This window comes from Zootoca vivipara, chromosome 10 (genome assembly GCF_963506605.1).
Source record: "Zootoca vivipara chromosome 10, rZooViv1.1, whole genome shotgun sequence".
NCBI lineage: Eukaryota > Metazoa > Chordata > Lepidosauria > Squamata > Lacertidae > Zootoca > Zootoca vivipara.
In genome coordinates, this window is record NC_083285.1 from 51,931,179 (window position 1) to 51,956,595 (window position 25,417).

Consider the following 25,417-nt stretch of genomic DNA (forward strand, 5'->3'; position numbering starts at 1 on the left):
CAAACCACTGATGTTTTAGGGAGAAGGCTAGCAGGCGGGACCCATTACTTACATCACAGGACAACACAACATTTTGTGACATGTCTGAACAATAATAAATGAAGAAGTTTGTATATGGCGACAAGTTAGCAAGGATGTTTGGAAAACGATGGAGGCTGAGGCTGGTTTGGGACTAACTATTCATTGTTTTGATCATTTTCCCTCTAGGATTTACAATCCGTAACTTCAACAACACAGAGAGTCCACTACCAGGTAGAGAATCTATTTACCCTTTATCTTTTAGAAGAATAAAGGAAGCTCTTGCTCTGTTTAAATTGTTCCATTGCTATTTTGGACTACATTTGATAGCAGCATTTGGCCAGACTATATCAATTTAATAAGCTGGGGATTTCTGATGAATGTTAGTTTACAATATCTTGGAATAAATAAAACAGTAAAGTCCTATCGTGCCTCCTCAGATGTAAGCCCCATTCTTCCCAAATCTGTGGCAAGTCATGCTCATTTGTTGAAGTACTCAGTGTTGGAGGACAGGAATGAGGAACCTGTGGTCCCTCTCCATAAGTTGTTGGACTCCCTTCATCCCTGATCATTGACCATCCTGGTTGGGGCACTGATGGGAGTTGGAGTCCAATAACACCAGGAGGCTCCCAATTGCTTCTGTAGAAGTTTGTGAACAGCTCAGTCAAGTTCAGATAGTTTACTCTCAATTCCCACCAGCCCCAACCAGCATGATCAATGGCTTGGGGTGATGGGAGTTACTCCCAGATAGGATTGCAACCTAAATGTCATTCAAGCATGCAAGTGTAGAACCCAATGTTCAAACTTGAGCAGGCCCTTGGCGAAATGCTGCTGACTGGCCGCTCAACATCCACCAGTATTGCAGCTAGTATCTGCTGTCTCTTGAGGAGCTGCTAATCTTCCCATCTCTCAGGTGGGTGGGTTGCCTTACCAAGTGGTAGTGGCAGCACCAGTGCTTTGATGGACCAGAAGCAGAGCAATTCAATGGTTTCTTTTTTGTGTCTGGTAATCCATTGTCCAACTTCAGGCAAGGATAATAGGAAATGACTTTTTAAAAAATATATATATAATTTTTATTAGCTTTAACATTTCTATATTCATCATTATAACATTATTCCTAAGAATAAGGAAAAAAAAATACAATTCTCACACTTCCCCCCCCCAACTTCCCTCAACTCTCTTTTCTGGTTCGTTACACGGTAACTTCTCCTGCTTGTTTTGTTGTACCTTAATATTGTTGTTGTTGTTTAGTCATTCAGTTGTGTCTGACTCTTCATGACCCCATGGACCAGAGCACAGCAGGCACTCCTGTCTTCCACTGCCTCCCGCAGTTTGGTCAGACTCATGTTGGTTGCTTCGAGAACACTATCCAACCATCTTGTCCTCTGTCGTCCCTTTCTCCTTGTGCCCTCCATCTTTCCCAACATCAGGGTCTTTTCCAGGGAGTCTTCTCTTCTCATGAGGTGGCCAAAGTATTGGAGCCTCAGCTACAGGATCTGCCCTTCCGGCGAGCACTCAGGGCTGATTTCTTGAAGAATGGATAGGTTTGATCTTCTTGCAGTCCATGGGACTCTCAAGAGTCTACTCCAGCACCATAATTCAAAAGCATCAATTCTTCGGCGATCAGCCTTCTTTATGGTCCAGCTCTCACTTCCATACCTTAATATTACAACCTTTGAATTAAATATTATTATATTCTCCTCTTTTTATACCATGATTGTTTTCAAATTACCTCTTACATTTTGATATTTTCCATTTATTACATCTCAATCTCTCTATTTTGTTGATTGTGTTTAATCAAACCCTGCTAGGGAGTCCACTTTACAATATTTCTGTAAATACAACATAAATGGTTCCCAGTCTTTTTAAAAGTCTCTATTGTCCTTGTCTCTAAGTTTTCCAGCTAGCTTCGCCATTTCAGTGTAGTCCATCAGTTTTCTTGCCATTCTTCTTTAGTTGGTATCTTGTCTTCTTTCCATTTTTGGGCTAGTAATATCCTAGCTGCTGTTGTGGCATACATGAATAGTCCTCTATACTTTCCTAGAAAGTCTTGACCTATAATTCCTAGCAAAACAGGACATGGCTCTTGAGAGAGGGCAAAGCCACATTCACCTCCTTTTTTATACAATACTAGCTGGTCCTGCCACGCGTTGCAGTGGCTAATCCGTGACTGCCCCCACCCTGCCCCGATCTATGACCTATTCTGTTCTTCCCCCCTGGCTCATCCCTGTGAATCCCCCAACTCCCTCTTCCCCCCAACCCCCACCCAGGCAAGTCAGTACCTCCATTCGGCCTAGTCTGTAAAGGCTTTGGCCTAGTAGGAGGAGGAGGAAGAGGAGTGGGTGGGATTATGGCAATATTTGCCGTCTGTTCCTTTGATGTCCACTTGAGGGCAGTATATTTTGCCTTTTTTATAGAGAAAAATCACGTTTTTAGGTGTGGTAGGGGTGGGATCTTGGCAATCTAAGGTTCTGCGAACCTTGCATTGGCAAGGAACGCTGTGTCCAAATTTGAGCGGAATCGGACAAGCTGTTTCCAAGAAAAGTGGACTATAACAAACATGGCCCTTCTACATTTTTAGATATATAGAATTTCAGTTCATGCAAAGATCACCTGCAGCAGTTTCTGTTTGAATTTACAATCTGTTTTTGAAGATTCATCCTCCAGCATGCATTTTAAATATAATCTCGCCTGATTCACGGAGTTGCATTTTTAATCTTGTTTCGCCCTAAGGAGTATTCTCTTGTTATCACCTTCATGCGCTTTCCACATCATTTCCCCCAGCATGCTTGCGCACACGCTAAAATGAAGAGTTTAATAAAGTATAGCACCAGCAAGGGGACCGACCTTAAAAAAAGGAGAGAGGTGTTCTGCATTTTTGAATTTTCTCATGAAGAATAAGGGCTCATGCCATTAAAACCAGGTCAGTCTTTGCTGCTCTCTCCAAAGCGTGAAAAATCAATAAAAGGTGAAGTTAGGAATGGATCATTCCTTTCAGAGTGTTTCGGTTCCAAAAAAATAGGTACATCAAGCTGGCTAACATTTGCATGGAACAGGTATTTTCGTTACCACCACCATCATCACTATTTAAGATATTACCTGCCGTTCACCAGCAAGTCCCAGTGTGAATTACTGCAGTTTAAGAACAAAACAGTGAAAACTGTTCTTCCCTCAGTAACACAAGGAAACTGCATTATTTTTTACTGAGTGTCCCTTCATTAAAAATTAACATTTCAAACCGGATCCAACTAAAGTTGTGACTCCAGTAGACATGACATTAAATGCATGAACACAACTGACATTTTTATATTATTATTACATAAATAGTAAATCTTGGCTTATACCAAGTCCCACGAGATGGACTGTTACTGTAGTATATAATATATACTGTAGTATTTAATGATTATTATGTATTTTTTTATACCCCTTCCCCCCTTTTCCCTTATGGGATTCTATGAAACATGAAGAAAGAAACAAGAATCACTAAAAACTGGGGGGGGGGTTAACCATTAAAAAATCAAACATTAATAAAATTAAAACTATACATAGATAACATCTGTTTAAAACATACATATAATTACAATAGGAACCCAGGTGGCGCTGTGGTTAAACCACTGAGCCTAGGGCTTGCCGATCAGAAGGTTGGCGGTTCGAATCCCTGTGACGGGGTGAGCTCCTGTTGCTTGGTCCCAGCTCCTGCCAACCTAGCAGTTCGAAAGCACGTCAAAATGTAAGTAGATAAACAGGAACCGCTACAGCGGGAAGCTAAACGGTGTTTCCATGTGCTGCTCTGGTTTGCCAGAAGCGGCTTTGTCATGCTGGCCACATGACCTGGAAGCTGTGCCAATAACGCGAGATGAGCGCGCAACCCCAGAGTCGGTCACGACTGGACCTAATGGTCAGGGGTCCCTTTACCTTTACCTTTTTATAATTACAATAACAACTGTAGTGGTTATCTGACCCCCCCCCCCCCATCTGCAGTGAGAAGTAAATATCAGGACAAAGGTTCCAGACTCGTGTTTTCCCTAACATCATAGTTTTTCATGGTGAAAAGTTTTTAATGGGGGAACCTTCAACAATATGACCCCCCCCCCTGCACCAGCAACCTGAAATTCTACAGTCCAGAAATGGGTTTAAAATCTCATCTCTTATCTGTGAGGACTATACTTCTGTTGCAACTAACCTGGAGCCTTGACACTCTTCCTTGCCGCTAGCATTTCATAGGTGAGGGTCATCATTTTGACTCATTGCCATTGAAATGGTTCAAGTCTCTTTTTAATCCGCATCGTGGAGAGGGATAATTTAAAATATGAACTGGAGGGGGACGGGACAATGAAGTCGTTGCAGATGCTTGAAATGAGATTTCTTCCAGGACCTGCACATTTCGGGACAAATCCCGCCTTGGGGCGCTTTTGAACAGCAATTCTCATCAACAGCAAGGGAATTATTGTTGGGGTCACTGCAGTGTTCTTTGCTTTTTGATGTGGATTGCTGTTAAGAAGTGCTACCGAGAAAGGCCCTGTTCTGAAATGTGTTGGGATTGGAAGAAATCTCATTCCAAGCATATGGAGTAGCTTCCTCTCCTCTTCCCTGTTTGTGGTGCTTTCCAAGTTTTGTGGTTGGTAAAATATGAACTGTCATATTGCCTTTCCTCTGGTGATGGATGTTTCCACCTGTACCAGTCAGATTGGCTTGGACAAAAAAAAAGGCAAGCTATTTTCCCCACCTGCAAAGTGCTTCTCAATGTAGTGCTTTGAAAAGGGCTTCTGAAGACTCCTGGGAGCAAAGAAGGTCACCTGGCATCATTGCGATGTCAGGTGATAAGTAAGTGGCTCTACCCACCTGTCAAATGTGGCCCACAAAGAGTTGAGAAAATCATGATTTGGCCTCCTAGGTAGATCCATGAATCACCCACCCAATTCCGCAAGTAAGCCTCTTTGAATCCTCCCGTGTATCATCAGTACTTGATTATTACTCATTTTGAATGGACTCCTAGATTCTCTCCAATTTCCCAGGGAGTTATTTATATATTCTCTGAGCCATCTCTTTGAGCTCTCAACCCAAAGCAGCATTGTCTTGTTATCAACCTGGTATGAATTATAGAGAGATAGGTGGACAGTGCCTGCGCTCGAGCCTTTTAGTTAATAGAACTATCTTCCTGTCTTACTAATAAGGTGTCTGGGGCACTTTTAGATCTCATAAACAAAGTACATTTCATTCTTGGGGCTCCCTGGAGTTTGGAATGGGGAGAGTCAGCAGATAGCATCCCTGTGAACCCAGCTGCAAATGAGAAACTTGCCTCCAGATGCTGATTTGTGTTCCCTTCATTTTGTGTGTGTGTTGCTTGCTGCAGTATGTTTCATACATAGACACCCACCCTCATGTAAGTGAGAGCTCCACCTCCCTCTGGTTCAGCTGCTGTGTTTGGGTTGCCTTCTACAAAGTTACAGGGAGAGAGTCAAATAGATTCTCCGAGTGGATGACTGCCAAAAGCGAAGTCTGCATTGCCTGTGCAGCTGCGCTCAGGAATCTCCCCTCCCCTCTTCTTGTCAAACTATCTTAATCTGAGTTATCAAAGCCAGTGTTTCTCATATATTCCTCATTCTCTGCATCTTTTACCTAAAGCAGTGTCTGCACTCAAGTTCATTTGTAGATCAGCTGAGCAACAACTGCACCGTTCTCTGCAGCAGAGCTAGCAGGCCTAGGTGCGAGGCTGGCACCGCTGCGCCAGAAATCAATGCAATTTTCGGGGGTGCCAAAAATGCGGTTAGGGGTGGAGAGGTACTGTGTCCCAGAATCCTACAAGAGATCCCAAAGGGTGCCTCTCAGATTAAAGTGCAGCCATAGCTGAAACATTCTGTCTGCAATGTGGGATGCATAGAATATTGCAGGGTCGGTCTAGTGGTTTATTTCCACCACTTTCAGTTGTACAATATGCCCTGGACTTTCTCCTTTTCTATCCTTTGCTGTCCGTCACATCACAATGTTTAGGATTAACTGAGATTTCCTGTGCCCCAAGAGCAATTATTGCTGGGGTCTATAGCAAAACAGTGCCAGATGGAGGTTTGCTGTTCAGTGTCCCAGCCAGTGAAAAATTCGGTCTTCCATGAGAATTTATCCTGTCCAACCTGCAATTTTCTGTCGTCCCCCTCCAGACTTTCAGTGTTCTGAGACAGTTGAGCATGCTAAGTCCTTATTGGACAATTTTATTCTGGGGATGGCAGGGGTTGCCCCCTTAAACCCCCCCCCCAAAAAAACCTTGGTACTTCTGCAAAGTGCGTAGATGTGCATGCTGCTATCACCCTCCTCTTTTACACTGTACATGATTTGGCTATAATCCTGTTAACACTCACCAAGTGAGGTTGGTGGTTGTGGTGCTGATGATAATAAATAAATTAATTAAGGTATTACAAATTTCCCATAATTCCCCAGGGCTTGCTCTTTTCCAGAGAAGGTAAACTCACACTCAGAGCAGAGGTTCATGCCTAAACATAGGAAGGAGAAGCCATCCTTTGGTTGATTCTGGTGTATGAAGTGGATGGAGGATTTATGTGATAGAAATAGTTCTTGCAAAAGCAGCACAAGTCAGGCTTTGCTTCTGGGTTTGCCATATCTTTGAATCTCCTGGGAGCTTGCATGAGAAGGGTGTCGGAAGCATCATTTCCTTCCCCATCCTGCATAACGAAGGAGGGAAGTGGATGATAGATAGACGACTTAAAACAAGCCCGGAGGCAGGAGCTAATAAGACGAATCTTGCAGCTTCTCATGGGACCGACGTAAAGGCCATTAACCACCGGCAGAAATCTCATGCCAAGCTAATGAGCATCAGCCTGGTCGTGAGAAATTAGAGGTGGAGTCTTTCAATGAATTAAACCCTAATTGTTGCAACAGTATGGTTTTAGAAATTGCCCAGGCAGAGAGGACTGGCTTCTTGCACACCAAGAATACAAGAGCCAAGAACAGTTGTTGTTTTGTTGGAGTTGACCACAATCCAGATGGTATTTACAGTTCAGTTGCATGTTTTTGGCCATGGTGCTCTATCTTTTTTCAAAGCTGGCTTCGTTTACTAGCTGAGTTAAGAGCCTCTAGCAGGCTGTAATGTTTAAACAACAACAACATGGGACAGGCTAGTGCTTTTCTCGGTGCACATTTTAGAGGCTGTATTTTAAAACTAAACACCCATTTAACATAACTCAGAAGATTTGACCAATGACATCCATGGCTAGCCATGATGGCTGTATACTTGCTCCACTGCTGAAGGCTGTATGCCTCTTAACATCAGTTTCTGTGGCTGCGCTTGTATCTGGCTACCAAGCTTCCCACAGGGATCTAGTTGACCACGGTGAGAAGAGGACACAGGGCTGGACGAGCCTTTGGTCTGCTCCTCTAGATATGTTCTTATGGCACTGGCAATACATTACTGACAGTTACTGACTGCTCAGTAGGGTGATGACGTTTTTATAACCTCATTTCCCTGTATCACAATTTGATGAGCTTTCATTAAAGATTAGATAAAATCTTACTTTCAAAGAGATTTGATAAAAAAAACCTCACGCACAAAATGATTTTAAAAATTATTTATCAGTTTTTTTGACCATTTTTGAAGTCACTGTAAGCATATATAAAATTGAACCCAAGCTTTAGAGTCACATATATACAACATTATATAGGGTCATCAAACACACAAGGAAGCTTTTTTTAGCTGCAGTAACAGTACAGACGCCGCTAGAGGACGGTGTTTTGCTACCTCTCCTGTAGGTTCTTTTCCCAGCATGCCCGGCAGGGTCTGCTGGCTGAGTTTTGAGGTCCCAAAAAGGGGCTTTTACCTTGCGCAGGTGCGACATTTGTATACCCAATGTTGCTCAGAACACTCCCCATTGTGGAATGTGGTGTTGTGTCCAAATTAGATACGAAATATATATAGAATTGTTAATACAATTTTATGAAATGGTAAAACGGCACACAAAAATAAATAAAAACGATTTGTGCGTAACATTTTTAAATATTTCAATGGAATATACCTCATTTTAGTCATTAATAGGCAAAAGTTCGTCCATTTGTGCTACAGGAAATAATTTTTGAGAAAAAAAAGTGAAAAAGCCATCACCCTACTGCTCAGCTTATATGCAATTATTCTCATATAGATTCACAATAGCCCAGTATAATCCATCACAAAGTTCAAAAATACCCATAGGAATGATTCTCACTACTGAAAGTTGGCCTGGCTGTGTGGCAAGCTCCAGGTATCGTACAATTGGCTGAGCAACCATCTGGCATGTCCAGATAGATTTTCAATCTGCAATGAAAGTGTGTGGGTGTAATCGTCACTGCAGCCTAAAAACCAATTGGAAAAAAACAATAATCTGACGAATGCATGGCTGTTTGGCTCGCTCATTGATTTTATTGTCCAGCCGGGGGCAATTTTTCAGTCATGTGAATTTGCCCTGAAGAGTTCATTCATGCATGCATGTCACTCAGTGGCTCACACCTGAATGTGTGAGGCGATTCCTTTGGAAAGTGTTGCTTAGGAGATTACATGGAAGCTCTTTCTCTGGGAAACTGGCTGGTGTTGAGACAGACCACTTGTCCATCTGGTTCAGTATTAACTACACAGACTGGCAGCAGCTCTCCAGAGTTATAGACAGGAGCCCCTCCCTTTCCTACCTGGAAAGATGAGGGGTTTAACCCTGGCACATTTTGCAAGTATGTGGTTTACCCATGAGCCTTTCCCTTTCTGTACTGCTTCCCACATGAAATGTCCCTAGTGGTTGTTGCCATGATCACCTGACGGATAGGCATGGGGGAGCTCACCTTCCATATACAATCCTGATTAAATTCACAATAAAGCAATATTTGCAAAAGTTTAATATTGTTGCTGTTGCTGGACCATACCTTAGGCAGCAGCCAGAGAGTGCCCTGCCCACCGCTTCCCCATCACCGGAACCCTGGGTTTACTTGAAGAAAAGCCATTTTTCACATGCAATCCTAAGCATGTTTATTTGAAAGCTAACTCTGCAATATCAACAGGACTTGGTAGAAAACATGTTTGACAAAAGCAATCCCTCCAGCCCTAATGCATTTGCTATCACCTTGAAAATAACTTTTAGGTTAAATGCAGTTAATAACCATATCTGCACCAACATTTCAGTGGCAGGATTTATGATAAAATAAAACTGCTATTACAGGATCCCCACAAGATAACTGATATCTGCGATACGCTATATTACTCAGTGTTAAGTGTGATGGATAAGTGTCTTAAATGTGTTTTCCTCACCTTTGCACCAGGCCTAGCAAACTCAGTCCAATCTATCCTGTGAGTCAAGACTTGCTCCCATTAACCTTCTCACTCAGAAGGAGGAAGAAATTCCTATTGCCCGATGTTGATTTATTTCATATTATTTGCCACTATGCGAATGGTGCAGTGTTACGGAAATATATTAAGACTCGGAAAAACTGTTCTTTCCCCAAGGGACACACTTATCTGCATTAAGTAAATAAGTGGGAGGGGAGTTGACAAGGTAGCTAATCCTGGGGATTTGACTGAAACAAAGCATGCAGTGTTGGTGGTGGTAGGGAGCAAATTGCCTTTCAGATCTAGTACTATATTTAATTAACTAATTGCCTGGACATGTTTGTGGTGCCATCTCTCTCCCTTGCTTCGAATCTCTCCTTCTGTGTGGCCTGTGAATTATCTTCTGAATCCTTGAAGCACACATAATGGCATTTGTCCACAACCCTCAATCCCCTCCCATCACCATTGCCCCCACAATGTCTGTCTTTTTCTCTGAGCTTCTTGGGACCTTTCTGTTTTGCCTATAAGTTGTCCTTTGCAGAGATGGCCAAATATGAAGAACAACTACTCCTTCCTCTTCTTATTTCTTAATCCCCCCCCTCTCTCCCCACCTCTGTTCTACCCAGGACCAGGAAAGCTCTTTCCCAAGAGCATTGTCGGTTCAGAGGCTTTCCCCTAGATGGTGCTTCCTAGATGGTAAGTGCAGAAGATGGTTTCATTTATCCTTGCACCAAAGAGGACATAGGCTGTTTATACACTAAACCTTTAAAGCACATTCTGAACACATTCTTTCTCTCAGAAGAGTTCTGGACGCTGTAGTTTACCCCTCACAGAGTTACAAATTCCCACACAAGCTTTAACAAACCAGTGCTCAGAATTCTTTGAGGGAATGAATGTGCTTTACTGGTGACTCATGTATTTACGGTCTAAGGGATCTACTTAGACCAGGCATCCCCAAACTGTGGCCCTCCAGATGTTTTGGCCTACAACTCCCATGATCCCTTGCTAACAGGACCAGTGGTCAGGGAAGATGGGAATCGTAGTCCAAAACATCTGGAGGGCCGCAGTTTGGGGATGCCTGACTTAGACACTCACATTGAAGAGTTTTGCCAAGGGTAACTGCGGTGGCGGAACGTGGTGTCTCAAATTTTAGTGGCACCAAAATCCAGTGCCCCCTGCCTCTTGTCTCCCATTCTGTTCAGCCCGGACACTGAGGTCCAGCTCCAAGGGCCTTCGGGCAGTTCCCTCACTGCGAGAAGCGAAGCTACAGGGAACCAGGCAGAGGGCCTTCTCGGTAGTGGTGCCCGCCCAGTGGAACGTCCTCCCATCAAGAAAATAAACAATTATCTGACTTTTAGAAGATATCTGAAGGCAGCCCTGTTTAGGGAAGTTTTTAATGTTTGATGTTTTATCACATGATGATGATGATGATGATGATGACAATGATGTTGGGAGCCACCCAGAGTAGCTGGGGAAGCCCAGCCAGATGGGCGGGGTATAAATAAATATATAAAGCAATAGTGGTAGATCCTGCTCCAGTTCCCCAGAAGCTCTGAACCCAGTGCGACCACACCGGTCACATTCCCCTTGAGCAGCCTCTGATAACTGAACCTTTTCTAGCTGTCCTTAAAATGAATCTTGAATCTATTTTCTGTTAAATCAATACATGTGTGTATTCCATTATCATCCACCATCAAGATAATCAGTTATTGCTGATGATGTGGGTAATGTTAATTATGGAGAGTACAGGCTGGTGTCCTGTTGCACCTGCTATCTGAGTTGTCACTTGGCAATACATTTCTTACCCCTACCCCAGAAGAGACAAGGGGAAGCCCCCGGGGAAATCCTGCCATTTGGAAATGTGTTATTATGAGACAAGAGTAACGGTAAAGGTAAAGGTAAAGGTAAAGGTAAAGGTAAAGGTAAAGGTAAAGGGACCCCTGACCATTAGGTCCAGTCGTGACCGACTCTGGGGTTGCGCGCTCATCTTGCGTTATTGGCTGAGGGAGCCGGTGTACAGCTTCCAGGTCATGTGGCCAGCATGACAAAGCCGCTTCTGGCAAACCAGAGCAGCACATGGAAACGCCGTTTACCTTCCCGCTGTAGCGGTTCCTATTTATCTACTTGCATTTTGACATGCTTTCGAACTGCTAGGTTGGCCAGAGCTGGGACCGAGCAACGGGAGCTCACCCTGTCACAGGGATTCGAACCGCTGACCTTCTGATCAGCAAGCCCTAGGCTCAGTGGTTTAACCCACAGCGCCACCTGGGTCCCTATGAGACAAGAGTATTGCATCACTCCGTAAATAAGTAAACAAATAAGGCATGAAAATAGTGAACAAGAGTATTGCATCACTATTTTCATGCCTTATTTGTTTACTTATTTACGGTATTTTCCATGCTGGTCTTACAAAGTTTGAAAATAAAATGCCTAACATGCAAGTGCATACTACACATGATTGCTAATATACCAGCTCTCCATCAAATGTCTTAAATCACACACACAAAACAACACATGGTCAGATGTTACAGGGTAATCCTATTCATGTAAGTTTATATAACAGACAAATGCTGCAAGAACAAACATCCCAGGGTCTCAGCAAGCTTTATGTGCATGTGTACTTTGCAAACACTTTATACTGTAAACCTTTGGATGAAGGGTGGTGTATAAATGTAATAAATAAATGAATAGCAATATAGTTGTTGGTTGGGGTTTTTTTTTGTATGCAAGAGTTTTCACTGCTAAGATTTTTGCTGAACTTTTAGAAGAAGAAATAGCAAGTTTTAAGAACATTTCCCCTCCAGACCTTCTCATTAATGTAGTTATTTCCTTTTTATTTCCAGCAACTTCTGCTGATCGCTTTTACCGCATCGACAGATCTCAGGTACACCGCAGCACCTTTTCTTCCTTTCATTCCCCTTCAAGCAATCCTTGCCAATGTAGTGCTATGAATCTATTTTGTACTCCCACCAGTCCCCTTAGCTGCCAAGTATCCCATTTTTTGCGGGAAACCCCCGGATTTTAATCCGTTTCCCGCTGTTCTCCTGAATGGAGAAAAATCCCGGAAATCCCCCGGATTTCCTACCTGCCAGGGAGCCTCCATTTTGGGTGCAGCTCTGGCCATATGTGGGCACCAGAAATCGGGCAGAGCGGCACTGGAAGTCGCTTCTACGCATGTCCGGCAGCCATCTTGGTGGTGGCCGCATGGCGGCGGCTGTCACCAAGATGGCCACCGGGCATGTGTAGAAGCGACTTTCGGTGCCACTCTGCCCAATTTCTGGTGCCCACACATGGGCAGAGCGGCCGCAGAAGTTGCTTTATGCAACTTCCGGTGCCGCGCCGCTGCTGATCCCGCATTTTTCAGCGGGAGACTTGGCAGGTATGCCAGTCCCAGTCAAAAACATCTGGAGTCTGAAACATCTGGAAGGCACTAGGCTGGCAAAGGAACTGCTTTAAAAGATTTTGTCAGATGGCACAGGATTGGATTCACCATTATACTCCAGATAACAGGATAATAACCAAATAGCAGCATCTTGTTATATCTAATTGTTTATCAGTTCACAGAGTTGCGGCAGATGATCAAGTGTCCATCTTTAGGATATGATTGATCTGTGATGTTCCATGACCTCAGAAGGTGGTGGCCTCTCCTTCACTGAAGGTTTTTAAACAGAGGTTAGATGACCATCTGTCAGGGACACTTTAACAGTGATTCCTTCACTTCAGGGGTTGGACTAGATGACCCTTGTGGTCTCTTCCAACTCTTCCAATTCTATGATTCTAAGCAATGCTGAATTAAAATTCTAGGGTGTGCTGCATGCAGATCAGCTCACTTTTTTTTTGCAACTCAGGACTCCAAATCTCAGAGAAAACTTGAGCCCATTGTTTAAATGCTGGAACCTCAAATTCAAAAATATTGCATTCGGTAGAGTATGAATTAAATAAAACACCCTGTGTGAACTGGCAGAGGACAGCCAAAGTCAAAAGAACATTTAGAGGCAAAAAGGATCTGCTCTGTCTTCCTGGCTCAAACCCAGTTTGATGTCTAATAGCACAACTTTCGTCTCCTTTCTTGCTTATCTTTCTGTGCTCAGGACAGCTGCATTTTAAAAAGCAAATCTCCGCATTTATCTCCTTTTGCTGTTTACAGTCTGCCTGAAATCCTAATCCACTGCATGGGAGATAAGATAACTCTGGAAATTATGATAATGTTACAAGCCAGTACAAAATACATCTCCATGCTTTAAAAGCACATCAAACTAATGGTACAAACATTTGTCAGAAATGTAGCACTTTGTGTGCGTGTTGAGCACTTACTGGAAGTTTCGCAAACAGTAGTAGTAATTCTGTTTAGGCTTCCTTTTTTAAAAAAAACAAAACAAAATCCATTTAATGGCTGTGCAGCTGCAATAAACTAACGAAAGGTGTGTTTGTTGCGTTCTGGGACTATAAGAAGAGCCCCGTTGGATCAGGCCAATGGTCCATCCATTCCTGCATCCCATCTACTGGATACATTTCATTTTTAAAAACCTCAAAGCAGTTTATAAAAGATAAAACAGTAAAGTCAAGAGAAAACCACAACCATACTTGAGTATCTGAATCATAGAATCTAAGAGTTGGAAGCGAACCCCAAAGGTCTTCTAGTCCCACCCCCTGCAATTGAGGAATCTCAGCTAAAGCATCCATGACAGATGGCCACCCAACCTCTGCCTGAAAACCTCCAAGGAAGGAGAGGCCACAACCTCCTGAGGGAGACTATTCCACTGTCAAACAGCTCTTACTGTCAGAAAGTCCCCCCCCCCGATGCTTAGTTGGAATCTCCTTTCTTGTAGCTTGATGCCATTGGTTCAAGTCATACCCTCCAGTCTTTCAACAAAAGCACCTAGCTTGTGGTGGTCAGTTGAAATCTCTGTGCGTATTGACCCCTCCTTAAGGCCAGCCACTCACCATGCACAAGATCCAGGGGTGGTTTTTGTTGTTTGTTTTTGCATTATATAGTGTGTTGGGAAATAGAAGACATTTCTGGAGCCGTCCCCTTAATGGACTTCTTTGTGTGATGTTTGGACACCAATGCTTGGTTATCTAAGAACATAAGAAGAGCCTGCTGGATCAGGCCAATGACCCATCAGGTCCAACATCCTGTTTTCACAGTGTTCAATCATATGCCTGTGGGAACACCTTCATATAGCACCCAACCACAAGAGCACTCTCTCCTTCCTGCAGTTTCCAGCAACTGGCATCTAAAAGCATTACTGCCCCAATCATGAGTGTAGCCAACATAGCTGATCAATAGGACTTTCCCTCCATTAATTTGTCTAATCCTGTTTTAAAGTATTGGTGGCCATCGCTGTCTCCTGTGGGAGCGAGTGCTGTAGTTTAATTATGTGTTGCATGAATAAGTATTTTCTGTATTTTCTGTCTACAACGAAAGCTTCTGCATGGAAAGGATTTTCAGTTCCTTTCCATGCAATGGCCATGACCTGCTAATCATGGTGAACATTTTCTTTACATCTAGAAACTGAGATCCATTTAGTTCATTGTGCACAAACTATGGATTGATCATTCACTCTCATGCTGTCGCTGCAGGAACATTTGCACTTCGTGACTGAAATTTCGCAGGACGAGATTTTTATTCTGGACCCAGAAATGGTGGCAACGCAGCCTGCAGGGACGCCTCCAGGAATGCCTGATCTGGTAGTGGAGCAGGCCTCTGGGTAAATTTCTTCTTTCCCCCCAGCCTGATGTGGGATCTGGAAGTCTCTGTACATATATTTCCTTTGTATAATGGGAGCTGCTCCAGAGGACAGTTTCATGCATTCACCATTGTGAAGAGTACAAAAAGGGAGAAAGTGTTCTTACAGGCTAAATTTCAAACCAGAGATGTTAGTCGCACCCTGCTGCCTCCATCGCAGTTATCACTGATGTGCGCTGGCTCATACCTGTCTGCTTGCTGTGTCCTTCCTTTCAATGTTTGCTCCTTTGAGAGATGCAAGGACTCAGCCTGCATGGGAAATAGGCATCCTGCTTGCTTCAGGTTACCCAGATACCAGTCATAGGTCCTGGTGGTTTTTAACTGCTAGTGACTTCTGGGTATCTGGATTTTTTGCTCCTCTGACTCAAACTAAATAAAGGAACATTAGTTTTATGCAATTTTATGCAAACTGCTTCAAAGAATTTAGAACCTGTTTGATTGGTGCTACTTTCCTAAAGGCATCCTGGGAATTTATTTGTTTATTTTGCTTAGAGGTTTCTTCACCAGTAACGGTCACAGTTCAGAAAAAAAGGAAGACGGTACAATGAAACATCTGTCTTATCTATTTTAAAATTAAGAGTGTTGTGTATTGTCAGAACAAATCTTAATTGCATTTCATCAGGGTTGTGTCTGAAATAGCCCATGAGTGGCAACCCAGATGGCAGGAGTATCAGGAGTTCGGCAGAAAAGCTCTCTTGCAACCTTGTAAGATTGATAGGTGAAAATAATGGTCAAGGAAACATGCAAGAGTATGAGAAGAGTTGTGAATAATCAACTCTGCAGAGAAGCAAGCCATGGAATGACCCTCTTCTGGGAATAGTAATATGGATGAATCAGTCCCGTTTCAGTTTGCCCCCACACCTGCAAAGGAGCCTCAGAGACAGTACTGGAATTAGAGTTATATTTATTCGAAATAGAACAGGTTGGAGAAACAGCAAACCAACTTCAACCCAATTAACCCACCTTCAACTAAATTCAAGAAGTACAGGCAGGTGAGGGTTTAACTCATTCTTGTAGGGAAACATCTCACAAGCCTTCCTGGGCATGGGTTCGAGCTCCCCAGCAAAGGATGTGGAGCAGTAAACACCCTCCTTGCCAGGGTGCTGAGCAACCACTTAATGTGCACATGCCAGGCCTCAAGGATGCCTCCATTTCACCCCAAACAGATCTCCAAAGGGTGTCCTCTCCCAATAACGCCTCATTTCCCTCATTATCTCTTCACCCATTCTTTCCTTCCCTGTCCATGCTTCATGCTGCAGGAATGCTGAATAAACGGAACAATGTGAAGCAGGCAAAAGGCAGGCGGGTTCCTGGGCCAATCAGGCTGCACACCCACACCCACCCCAAAATAAAAATTCCTGCTCAGTTCCTTCAACAGGTGATTTGCTAATGCCCACATTGCACACAGGAAAAGAGGAAGCTTGCAAGCCAGGAAAGAGGAGGAATTGGCTTATGAAACCCATCTGCCCTCACTTTGCTGTCTCAGCATGTGATCCCCTCATCCTCTCCCTTTGGAAGCAACAAGCTCCTGAGCTATCTTCTGGAGAGGGGGAGGGTGGGGAAAAATATGTACCCACTTTAGAGGTGGGAGTGAAATTTTCTCAGTCTTCTGTTTCCCCCATATCTGCTGCAGTTTGCAATTGCTGCTTGATTGTAAAAACAAAACAAAACAAACAAAAAAACAAAAAAACCAACCCTCAAAGCAGTTCATTAAAAAGTCAGCATGTAAATTTCCCCCAATATCATAGCTGCCAAGTTCTGGCCTGAGAAATAAGGGACTGGACCGGAAGTAGCAGACCGGAAGTAGCACTGCCGCCATTTTGGAACTGGGCGGAGCATGCTCAGAAGCTACTTTTGATGCTGCTCTGCCCTGTTCCAAAATGGCCACCACACCAGAAGTCGCGCTGCAGCCATTTTGGAACTGGGCAAAGAAGCATCAAAAGTCACTTCTGAGCATGCTCCACCCAGTTCCAAAATGGCCACCGCGCCAGAATAAACCGGGGGAAAAACAGTTTTTTCGGCTGGGAACAGCTGGAAAAACGGGGGTTTCCCGGGGAATACGGGAGACTTGGCAGCTATGCCCAATTTTCCAAGGTTGGCTTGCAACCCTGTTAGAAAACTTACCTAATTTATGTATTTTTGCATTCAATTTACTGATTTGTGTGCACTAATACACCCCCTATATGCATTATTTTTGGCATGAGCACAGAACTTCAACATTTGGAGGAGCATGAATTTAGCTGTGTTTCAGTTTGCGTGGGGGTTCCTGAAGTGCTAATTAAGTAAGTTCACATTTGGAAAGGTGAACCAAGCAGCACTACCCCCACCCCGCTCCCCACCCCACCCCCACCCAAAAATAAAGCAAAAACTCCCATCTGAGAATAATGGTGTTTTCCATTTGGAAATCTTTTTCTCAGAATATCAGATCGGTGGAATCCTGCTGTTCGAAAGCGCATGCTGAGCGACAGCGGCCTGGGGAAGATGTCCCCGCACTACGAGGTACCTGAGAAACAAAAGGAGGCCAGCAAGACGCACATGCTGCTGTAAGAGCCCTCTGCATTTCTCTGCTTGATGCTGCATTGCTACCATCACCAAAGGCAATTTTACCTGCTCTTTTACAATGCGTTTTCGATACACTGTTCTGATGTGCTCTGCATTCTCTGCTTTCTGTCAGTCTTCCTCATACTTTTTCATCTTTCTTTTGCGTGCACCCTTGATTCAAACTAAGCCAGGGCAAATCTGAACCGCAAAGTCTAGGGCAGGCACATCCAACAGGTAGATCCTGATCTACAAGTAGATCACTGGATGTCTGTGGTAGATCACTGGTAGATCACTGGCTCCCCCCAAAGAAGCTCAACAACTTTGGCTCCCCTAAAAAACAACAACTCATGCACCCTTAAAAATGGGCCCCTGCACCCTTAAAAATGGGGCTTTCCCCCTCCCTAAAAAAGCTCAACAACTTTGACCTGAACCCCTAGATCACTGCCAGTTTTTAACTCTGTAAGTAGATCGCAGTCTCTTGTGAATTGGCCACCCCTGGTCTAGGGAATGTTAAAACATTTGAACGAGGAAGAAGAGAATGTACGAAGCCGCTTTATATATTGAGTCAGACCAATGGTGTATGTATGGCATGTTAGGTGAGGGGCAGTACCTCTGGTGGGGGACATGCCCCCCCTTTGGTCCCCACCCTACACTCAGATCTCACCTGTGGCTCTTAGCATGTGACAGCGGCCACATCTGAGGAAACAGTTTGACTGGGTGGCTAAACCAGGCGAGGGTAGCCGATGGGTCTTAAACCCTCAGTGAGTTAGGGACTTTGCGGATGAGACCAATGATGGGTTCAATGGTCTGGAAGGCGATTTCTGCACATGCTGCAGAGGGAAATGAGGGACAGATGGGGCTCATCAAATCTGGGAAGGTATCCCACCTAGGAGAAGGGAAGCTTTGATGTTAACCCCCCCACTGCTTTGCGGCTATACTCAATTGGGATAAAGGCTTCGGGAGTAAACCCTGAGGAATAATCTCTATCCACTGCCTTGCGGGACATCTTTGGGAGAATGCATATACACATATAGCCGTACCTTGGTTTTCGAACAGCTTAGTTCATGAACAACTTGGAACTCAAACGCCGCAAACCCAGAAGTAGGTCTTCCGGTTTGTGAACTTTGCCTCAGAAGCTGAACGTCCGGCGTGGCTTCCAATTGGCTGCAGGATGCTCCTGCAGCCAATTGGAAGCCACACCTTGGTTTCTGAATTGTTTGGAAGTCAAACGGACTTCTGGAATGCACTCTGTTCGAAAACCAAGACTATATGCACACACACACACACACACACACACACACACACACACACCACACAACACACACTTGTGACCAGAAGCATTTTAGATCTGCTTGAATTGGCCATGTCCGGTCTTTATGGTGCTCTCTGTGTATCTTGGAAATTTATTTTTGAAACACTCACCAGGCTGTCCTGACCTTTCTTGGATCACATGGGCAGAGCAGATCACAACTCCAAGACCCTGGGCTGGGGGCCTCTGGAATGCCTGAGCTATAAATCTAAACAGCAACACTTTCAAATTCTAGCTGGAGGCCATAAGTGAAGCTTGTCTGAAGGGAAGACAAAAAGGGGGGGGCGGGAGAAGGAGAATCCATTCCCTGACCCTTAGCAGCATTCCAGAACAACTTGAATAATTGTAGTCTCATCCATGGCAGTTTTTGTAACGGACAAGGAAGACAGGAGTGCACTCTGGGAAGAACAGCTAGTGATGGTTCTTAAGATGGTCCCAGCTTTTCTTGCATCCCCCCCCCCTTTTGCCCATGTACATTCTTAGCCCCCTGGTTCAGAATTATAACGTGGAGGCAGAAGAATGAAGCACATAGCATGAAGGCAATTTGCACAACGCTCCCTTTCCTTCCCTCAACACTCCCTTTCCTTCTGTTTGTCTTGCATCACAACATCGGCACAATTTTTATTTGTAACTTTTAGCGCAATTTCATTTCCACCCCACCTTTCCTTCGGGGAGCTCAGATTGGCATCCGCATTCACCTCTCTGCATTGTGCTTCTTTGTACACCATGTAGAGATGATTGCATTTTGGCAGCATGCAAACTGTTTAAATAGCTTATAAATAAAAGAAATATGCAGAACACCCCTTTTAAGTTTCCAGGTTGAGAAGATCATGGGGATTTGAACTCTGACCCTAGTCCAGGCATCCCCTAACTTCAGCCCTCCAGATGTTTTGGACTACAATTCCCATCATCCCTGGCCACTAGTCCTGTTAGCTAGGGATCATGGGAGTTGTAGGCCAAAACATCTGGAGGACCACAGTTTGGGGATGCCTGCCCTAGTCTGACCATCTAGAATCTGACCACGGCACCAGACTATCTCTTCAGCAGCTGATTTTTAAATGTATTTCTTTATTTGGCAAATTTTAGAACAGGCTGATGGTTTATTCACATATACAAGATAAAAGTGTTCCCTCTCCCCTAGGTGGCACAAACTCAGAGGTGTTTGTTTCCCCAAGAGCTAGATTTGCAATTCACTTTTGTGAAGGCCACATTTACATGATGCATGATGGGAGTCTTTCTAATTTATATTTGGTGTTCAAATTTTATATATTCTGGGATACACACACACACATTCCAAATTGATTGCTGCAATTGACTTGAAAAATAGAAGGTATGCAAGACTCTTGGCTCCTCAATCCTGATTTAAGCATCCTTTCCTCTCCTCATGATAGTGATGTGGAAATATGTGATGACTGGGGCAGGATTCTCACACCTTTGTTCCCTCAGCATCTCCTGCATCTGCCACCAGGGGCAGTGGCTCTGACAGGTGTCAGCAGTAGCCTGGCCAGGAAGCCCTGGCCTGTGAAGGACTTAGTATATGACTGCCGAAGCTGCCTGCTATTGAGAAGACAGGAGGCAGTGTAGTGGTTAGAGCAGGCTTCCTCGAACTCAGCCCTCCAGATGTTTTTGGCCTACAACTCCCATGATCCCAAGCTAGCAGGACCAGTGGTCAGGGATGATGGGAATTGTAGTCTCAAAACATTTAGAGGGCCGAATTTGAGGAAGCCTGGGTTAGAGGGTTGGGAGGGTCTCTCCAGGACCTGGGAGACCAGAGTTCAAATACCCATTGGGTGACCTTGAGTCATTAACTCACAGCCTAACCTATCTCACAGTGTTGTTTTTGTGGGTTAAAAAGGTAAAGGGGCCCCTGACCATCAGATCCAGTCGTGTCCGACTCTGGGGTTGCGGCGTTCATCTCGCTCTATAGGCTGAGGGAACCGGCGTTTGTCCGCAGACAGCTTCCAGGTCATGTGGCCAGCATGACTAAGCCGCTTCTGGCGAACCAGAGCAGCACATGGAAACACTGTTTACCTTCCCGCTGGAGCAGTACCTATTTATCTACTTGCACTTTGATGTGCTTTCGAACTGCTAGGTTGGCAGGAGCTGGGACCGAGCAACAGGAGCTCACCCCGTTGCAGGGATTTGAACCGCCGACCTTCTGATCAGCAAGCCCTAGACTCTGTGGTTTAACCCACAGCGCCACCTAGTGTCAATAATTAGTAAGTAAGAGCATACCCTCCAACATTTATCTGATGAAAATAGGTATATCCCATTCCATAATGATAATTTTACTATTTATACCCCACACATCACTCTGGGCAGATTTCAACATATATAATAACATAATAAAACATTAAACGCACCAAAAAAAAAAAAAAAACTTCCCTAAGCAGAATTGCCTTCAGATGGCTCAGGGGCCGGATAACTCCATAACTTCCAACATTTCTAGGGACATCCTAGGGAAAAGCAGGACATTCTGGGATCAAACCAGAACCCGGGATGGCTTCTCTAAATCAGGGATGTCCCTGGAAAATAGAGACACTTGGAGGGTCTGTAAGAGTGGTCATTGGAACATCAGATGAATGAGGGGAAACTTAAATTTTCGAGGTTGAATCCTGACAAGACAGAAGTACTGTTTTTGGGGAACGGAGGGCGGGCGGGTGTGGGGGACTCCCTGGTCCTGAATGGGATAACTGCCCTTGAAGGACCAGGTGTGCAACCTGGGAGTCATTTTGGACTCACAGCTGTCCATGGAGCCACAGGTCAACTCTGTGTCCAGGGCAGCTGTCTATCAGCTCCATCTGGTACGCAGGCTGAGTCCCTACCTGCCCACTGACTGTCTCTCCAGAGTGGTGCATGTTCTAGTTATCTCCCGCTTGGACTACTGCAATGCGCTCTACGTGGGGCTACCTTTGAAGGTGACCTGGAAATTGCAATTAATCCAGAAAACGACAGCTAGACTGGTGACTGGGAGCGGCCGCCGAGACCACATAACACCGGTCCTAAGAGATCTACATTGGCTCCCAATACGTTTCCGAGCACAATTCAAAGTGTTGGTGCTGACCTTTAACGCCCTAAACAGCCTCAGTCCTATATACCTGGGCGTTGCTCAGCCCAGACACTGAGATCCAGCATCGAGGGCCTTCTGGCGGTTCCCTCACTGCGAGAAGCAAAGCTACAGGAACCAGGCAGAGGGCCTTTTCAGTAGCGGTGCCTGCCCTGTGGAACGCCCTCCCATCGGATGTCAAGGAGATAAACAACTACCTGACATTTAGAAAACACCTAAAGGCAGCCCTGTTTAGGGAAGTTTTTAATCGGTGATATTTTAATGTATTTTGGTATTTGTTGGAAGCCACCCAGAGTGGCCGGGGGAACCCAGCCAGATGGGCGGGGTATAAATAATAAATAATAATAATAATAATAATAATAATAAATATACCCAAGTAACATGTGTCTGTTTTATTGTATTTTAAATATATTGCAAACTATCATGAGAACTTTGGTTAGCAGGCTGGGTATGAATACTGAAAGTGAACAAATGTATATGCTAGCAAGAGACTTGCTGAGCAACAGAAATGACAGTTTTGCCACATGTGTGCTCCTTGCGATCTAAATTTGAAACATCTAAATTTGAAACATGAATGGGATCTGGATGCAGGCAATACAGAGTACAGTACAGTGGTACCTCGGTTTGCAACCACAATCCGTTCCGCGGAAACGTTCGCTCGCCGAGGGCATACTTCTGCGCGGGCGCAGATCGCTTCTGCACACGTCTGAGCTGCGCAGATCGCTTCTGCGCACCCGACGTCGCAGAACCCGGATGTAAACACTTCTGGGTTCACAGCGTTCACTCGCCGAAGTGTTCGTAAACGGAGGTAGTCGTAAACCAAGGTTCCACGGTATACTGTAAAGCAGGCATCCTCAAACTTCGGCCCTCCAGATGTTTTGGACTACAATTCCCATCATCTCTGACCACTGGTCCTGTTAGCTAGGGATCATGGGAGTTGTAGGCCAAAACATCTGGAGGGCCGCAGTTTGGGGATGCCTGCTGTAAAGTGTTGAATTGCTGCCATCCACTCCCATTCCTATTCTGAGTGAATAATGTTTTTTATATAATACAAATTCCCTGAAGTGGAAGCAAGATTGCTCTTTCCCCCTCCTCCGAATCTTGGAAACGGAGACTCTTAATTATGTTTTTGTAGCATCTCTGCACCTGACGCATCGTGGAGGAAATTTGCCCTGCTGACAAATTGCTCTGGCAGGTAGCGACACACAAAATGCACCCACATGCCAGCAGCTTACAAATTGGCATCTTCCAAACAAGCTTGCTGTTGACTAGCACCACCTCCATTCCTTTCCTTTTCCCCTTCCCTCCTTCCATCTCTGAAATGAACAGCTAAGCTCCTAACCTTTCTTTGGGACTGATTTCAAGAAGAACAAATGCTTGATTGGCTAAGAACATCACTGGCCCTGGCGCAGAAATGTTTTGCTGCGATTTAGATTTTATGTGCTCTTCAAATATCGCCAGCAACTAAAGCAAAGGCAAAAAACAAAAACATTTTGATAGCGAAGTATAAGACTTTAAAAAATGTTGGAATACATTTTAGGATACAAACTTGATGTTGGCAGAGAAGATAGACATATGATGCTTTCCCCATTCCTCACCATAATGGGAATTATTTTCTCCCCTCCATCCGGGTCTGAGTAGTTGCCTTGACCAGATAGGAATAGGTGGTTTCTTCAGAAGCCTTCTTTCTTTCTTTCTTTCTTTCTTTCTTTCTTTCTTTCTTTCTTTCTTTCTTTCTTTCTTTCTTTCTTTCTTTCCCCTTTTCTGTTTATTATTCTGTTCAAATGAAATGGTCAGAGAGAACAGAATGAACAAATTTCAGGGTCATAAACATTTGTGCAATGAGTTTCTGTCTGAATAATGAAGAGGGGGAAAAGGCCCGTGGGAATCTGATCTCTGTGGAGTTCTGCTTCTTCTCACAACTCTCTGATCTGGGGTAAAATTCAAAGTTCTGGCTTTGAAAGAAACAAACGGCTCGGGTCTAGGATACCCCAGGGGTGGCCATAGCATCAACGTTGCATGCAGAAGATTCCAGATTAAAACCCTCCCCCCCCCAACATCTCCATTTCAGACTAGGATTATTCCCCCCCCATCTGAAACACCAGAAAACTGCTGTCAGTCAGTGTCAACTGGTCTTCTTCATCCTTGGGTCTCCAGATGTTGCTGGACTACAACTCCCATCATTCCTAACCATTAGTCATGCTAACCGGGGATGGTGGGAGTTGGGGGTCCAACATCTGGGGACCCAGTGTTGAGGGAGGCTGAAGTAAGTAATTTTATTTGTTTGTTTATTTAGTTCATAAATTTTATTTCATTTTTTTAAAAAAAACCTCAAAGCTTTCTGGGACTATAAGAAGAGCCCCGTTCCATCAGGCCAATGGTCCATCCATTCCAGCATCCCATCTACTGTATGTATTTCATTTTTAAAAACCTCAAAGCAGTTTATAAAAGATATAACAGTAAAATCAAGAGAAAACCACAACCATACTTGAGTATCTGAATCATAGAATCTAAGAGTTGGAAGGGACCCCCAAAGGTCTTCTAGTCCCACCCCCTGCCATGCAGGAATCTCAGCTAAAGCATCCATGACAAGTGGCCAGCCAACCTCTGCTTAAAAACCTCCAAGGAAGGAGAGGCCACAACCTCCTGAAGGAGACTATTCCACTGTCAAACAGCTCTTACTGTCAGAAGGTTTTTCCATATGTTTAGTCGGAATCTCCTTTCTTGCAGCCATTGGTTCAAGTTCTACCTTCCAGAGCAGGAAAAAAACAAGCCTGCTTGCTTGGAAGTACAAAAGAGAATGCTGACTGACTGCTGGGACAGAAAACTGGGGGTGTGGGATAGTGGGACTGAAATGGAGTATATTTAATAAGAGCTATGCACGCTGCAACATTTTGCTGCAGGACCCACTAGTTTGCACTTAACTCTTTTCACTTCTCAGCCTTGGATCCCTTCTTCCATCACCGAGTCTCTTTTCCTGTCTGTTAGTTAAGTTTCAAGAGAGACCCTCTAGGTGGCAGTGGAACGCCGAGGATAGCAGCTTGTGTAATAGCTTCCTGAACTTGGCTGAAACTTTGCAGCAGACAGAAGCATAGCTGCCAAGTTTTTCCTTTTCTCGCGAGGAAGCCTATTCAGCATAAGGGGAAATCCCTTTAAAAAAGGGATAACTTGGCAGCTATGGACAGAAGTGGCAAAAAAATTAATAATCTTGAACCAATGGTGGATATAACCCGGGCTGCAGTGGGGAGGAGGTAACACCAGAACTGCTGCCCTTCCTTTTAAAGATGCAATCTCAACTCCACAGTGGCACAGGCAGCCCCCCTACCACACCCCTTATTATGTGGCTCAATTTGACTAGGCTCCCTGTGCAATTTTGGATGTTACACAGTCGGGATTCTATATTGTGCAGGGACCCTGTCCTACCATGGAAATCTGCTCGCT

General features: G+C 44.4%; 1 protein-coding gene across 1 annotated transcript in view; it reads left to right on the forward strand.

Moving 5' to 3' along the window:
• Positions 1–25,417, forward strand: part of DGKI (diacylglycerol kinase iota) — a 246,116-nt gene that overhangs the window by 181,711 nt on the left and 38,988 nt on the right. Inside the window, exons 24-28 of the mRNA XM_060279941.1 lie at positions 208–252; positions 9,937–10,006; positions 12,154–12,194; positions 14,894–15,021; positions 17,477–17,602. Coding sequence (XP_060135924.1) covers positions 208–252; positions 9,937–10,006; positions 12,154–12,194; positions 14,894–15,021; positions 17,477–17,602 — 410 coding nt within the window. The remainder of the gene's footprint in view (positions 1–207; positions 253–9,936; positions 10,007–12,153; positions 12,195–14,893; positions 15,022–17,476; positions 17,603–25,417) is intronic.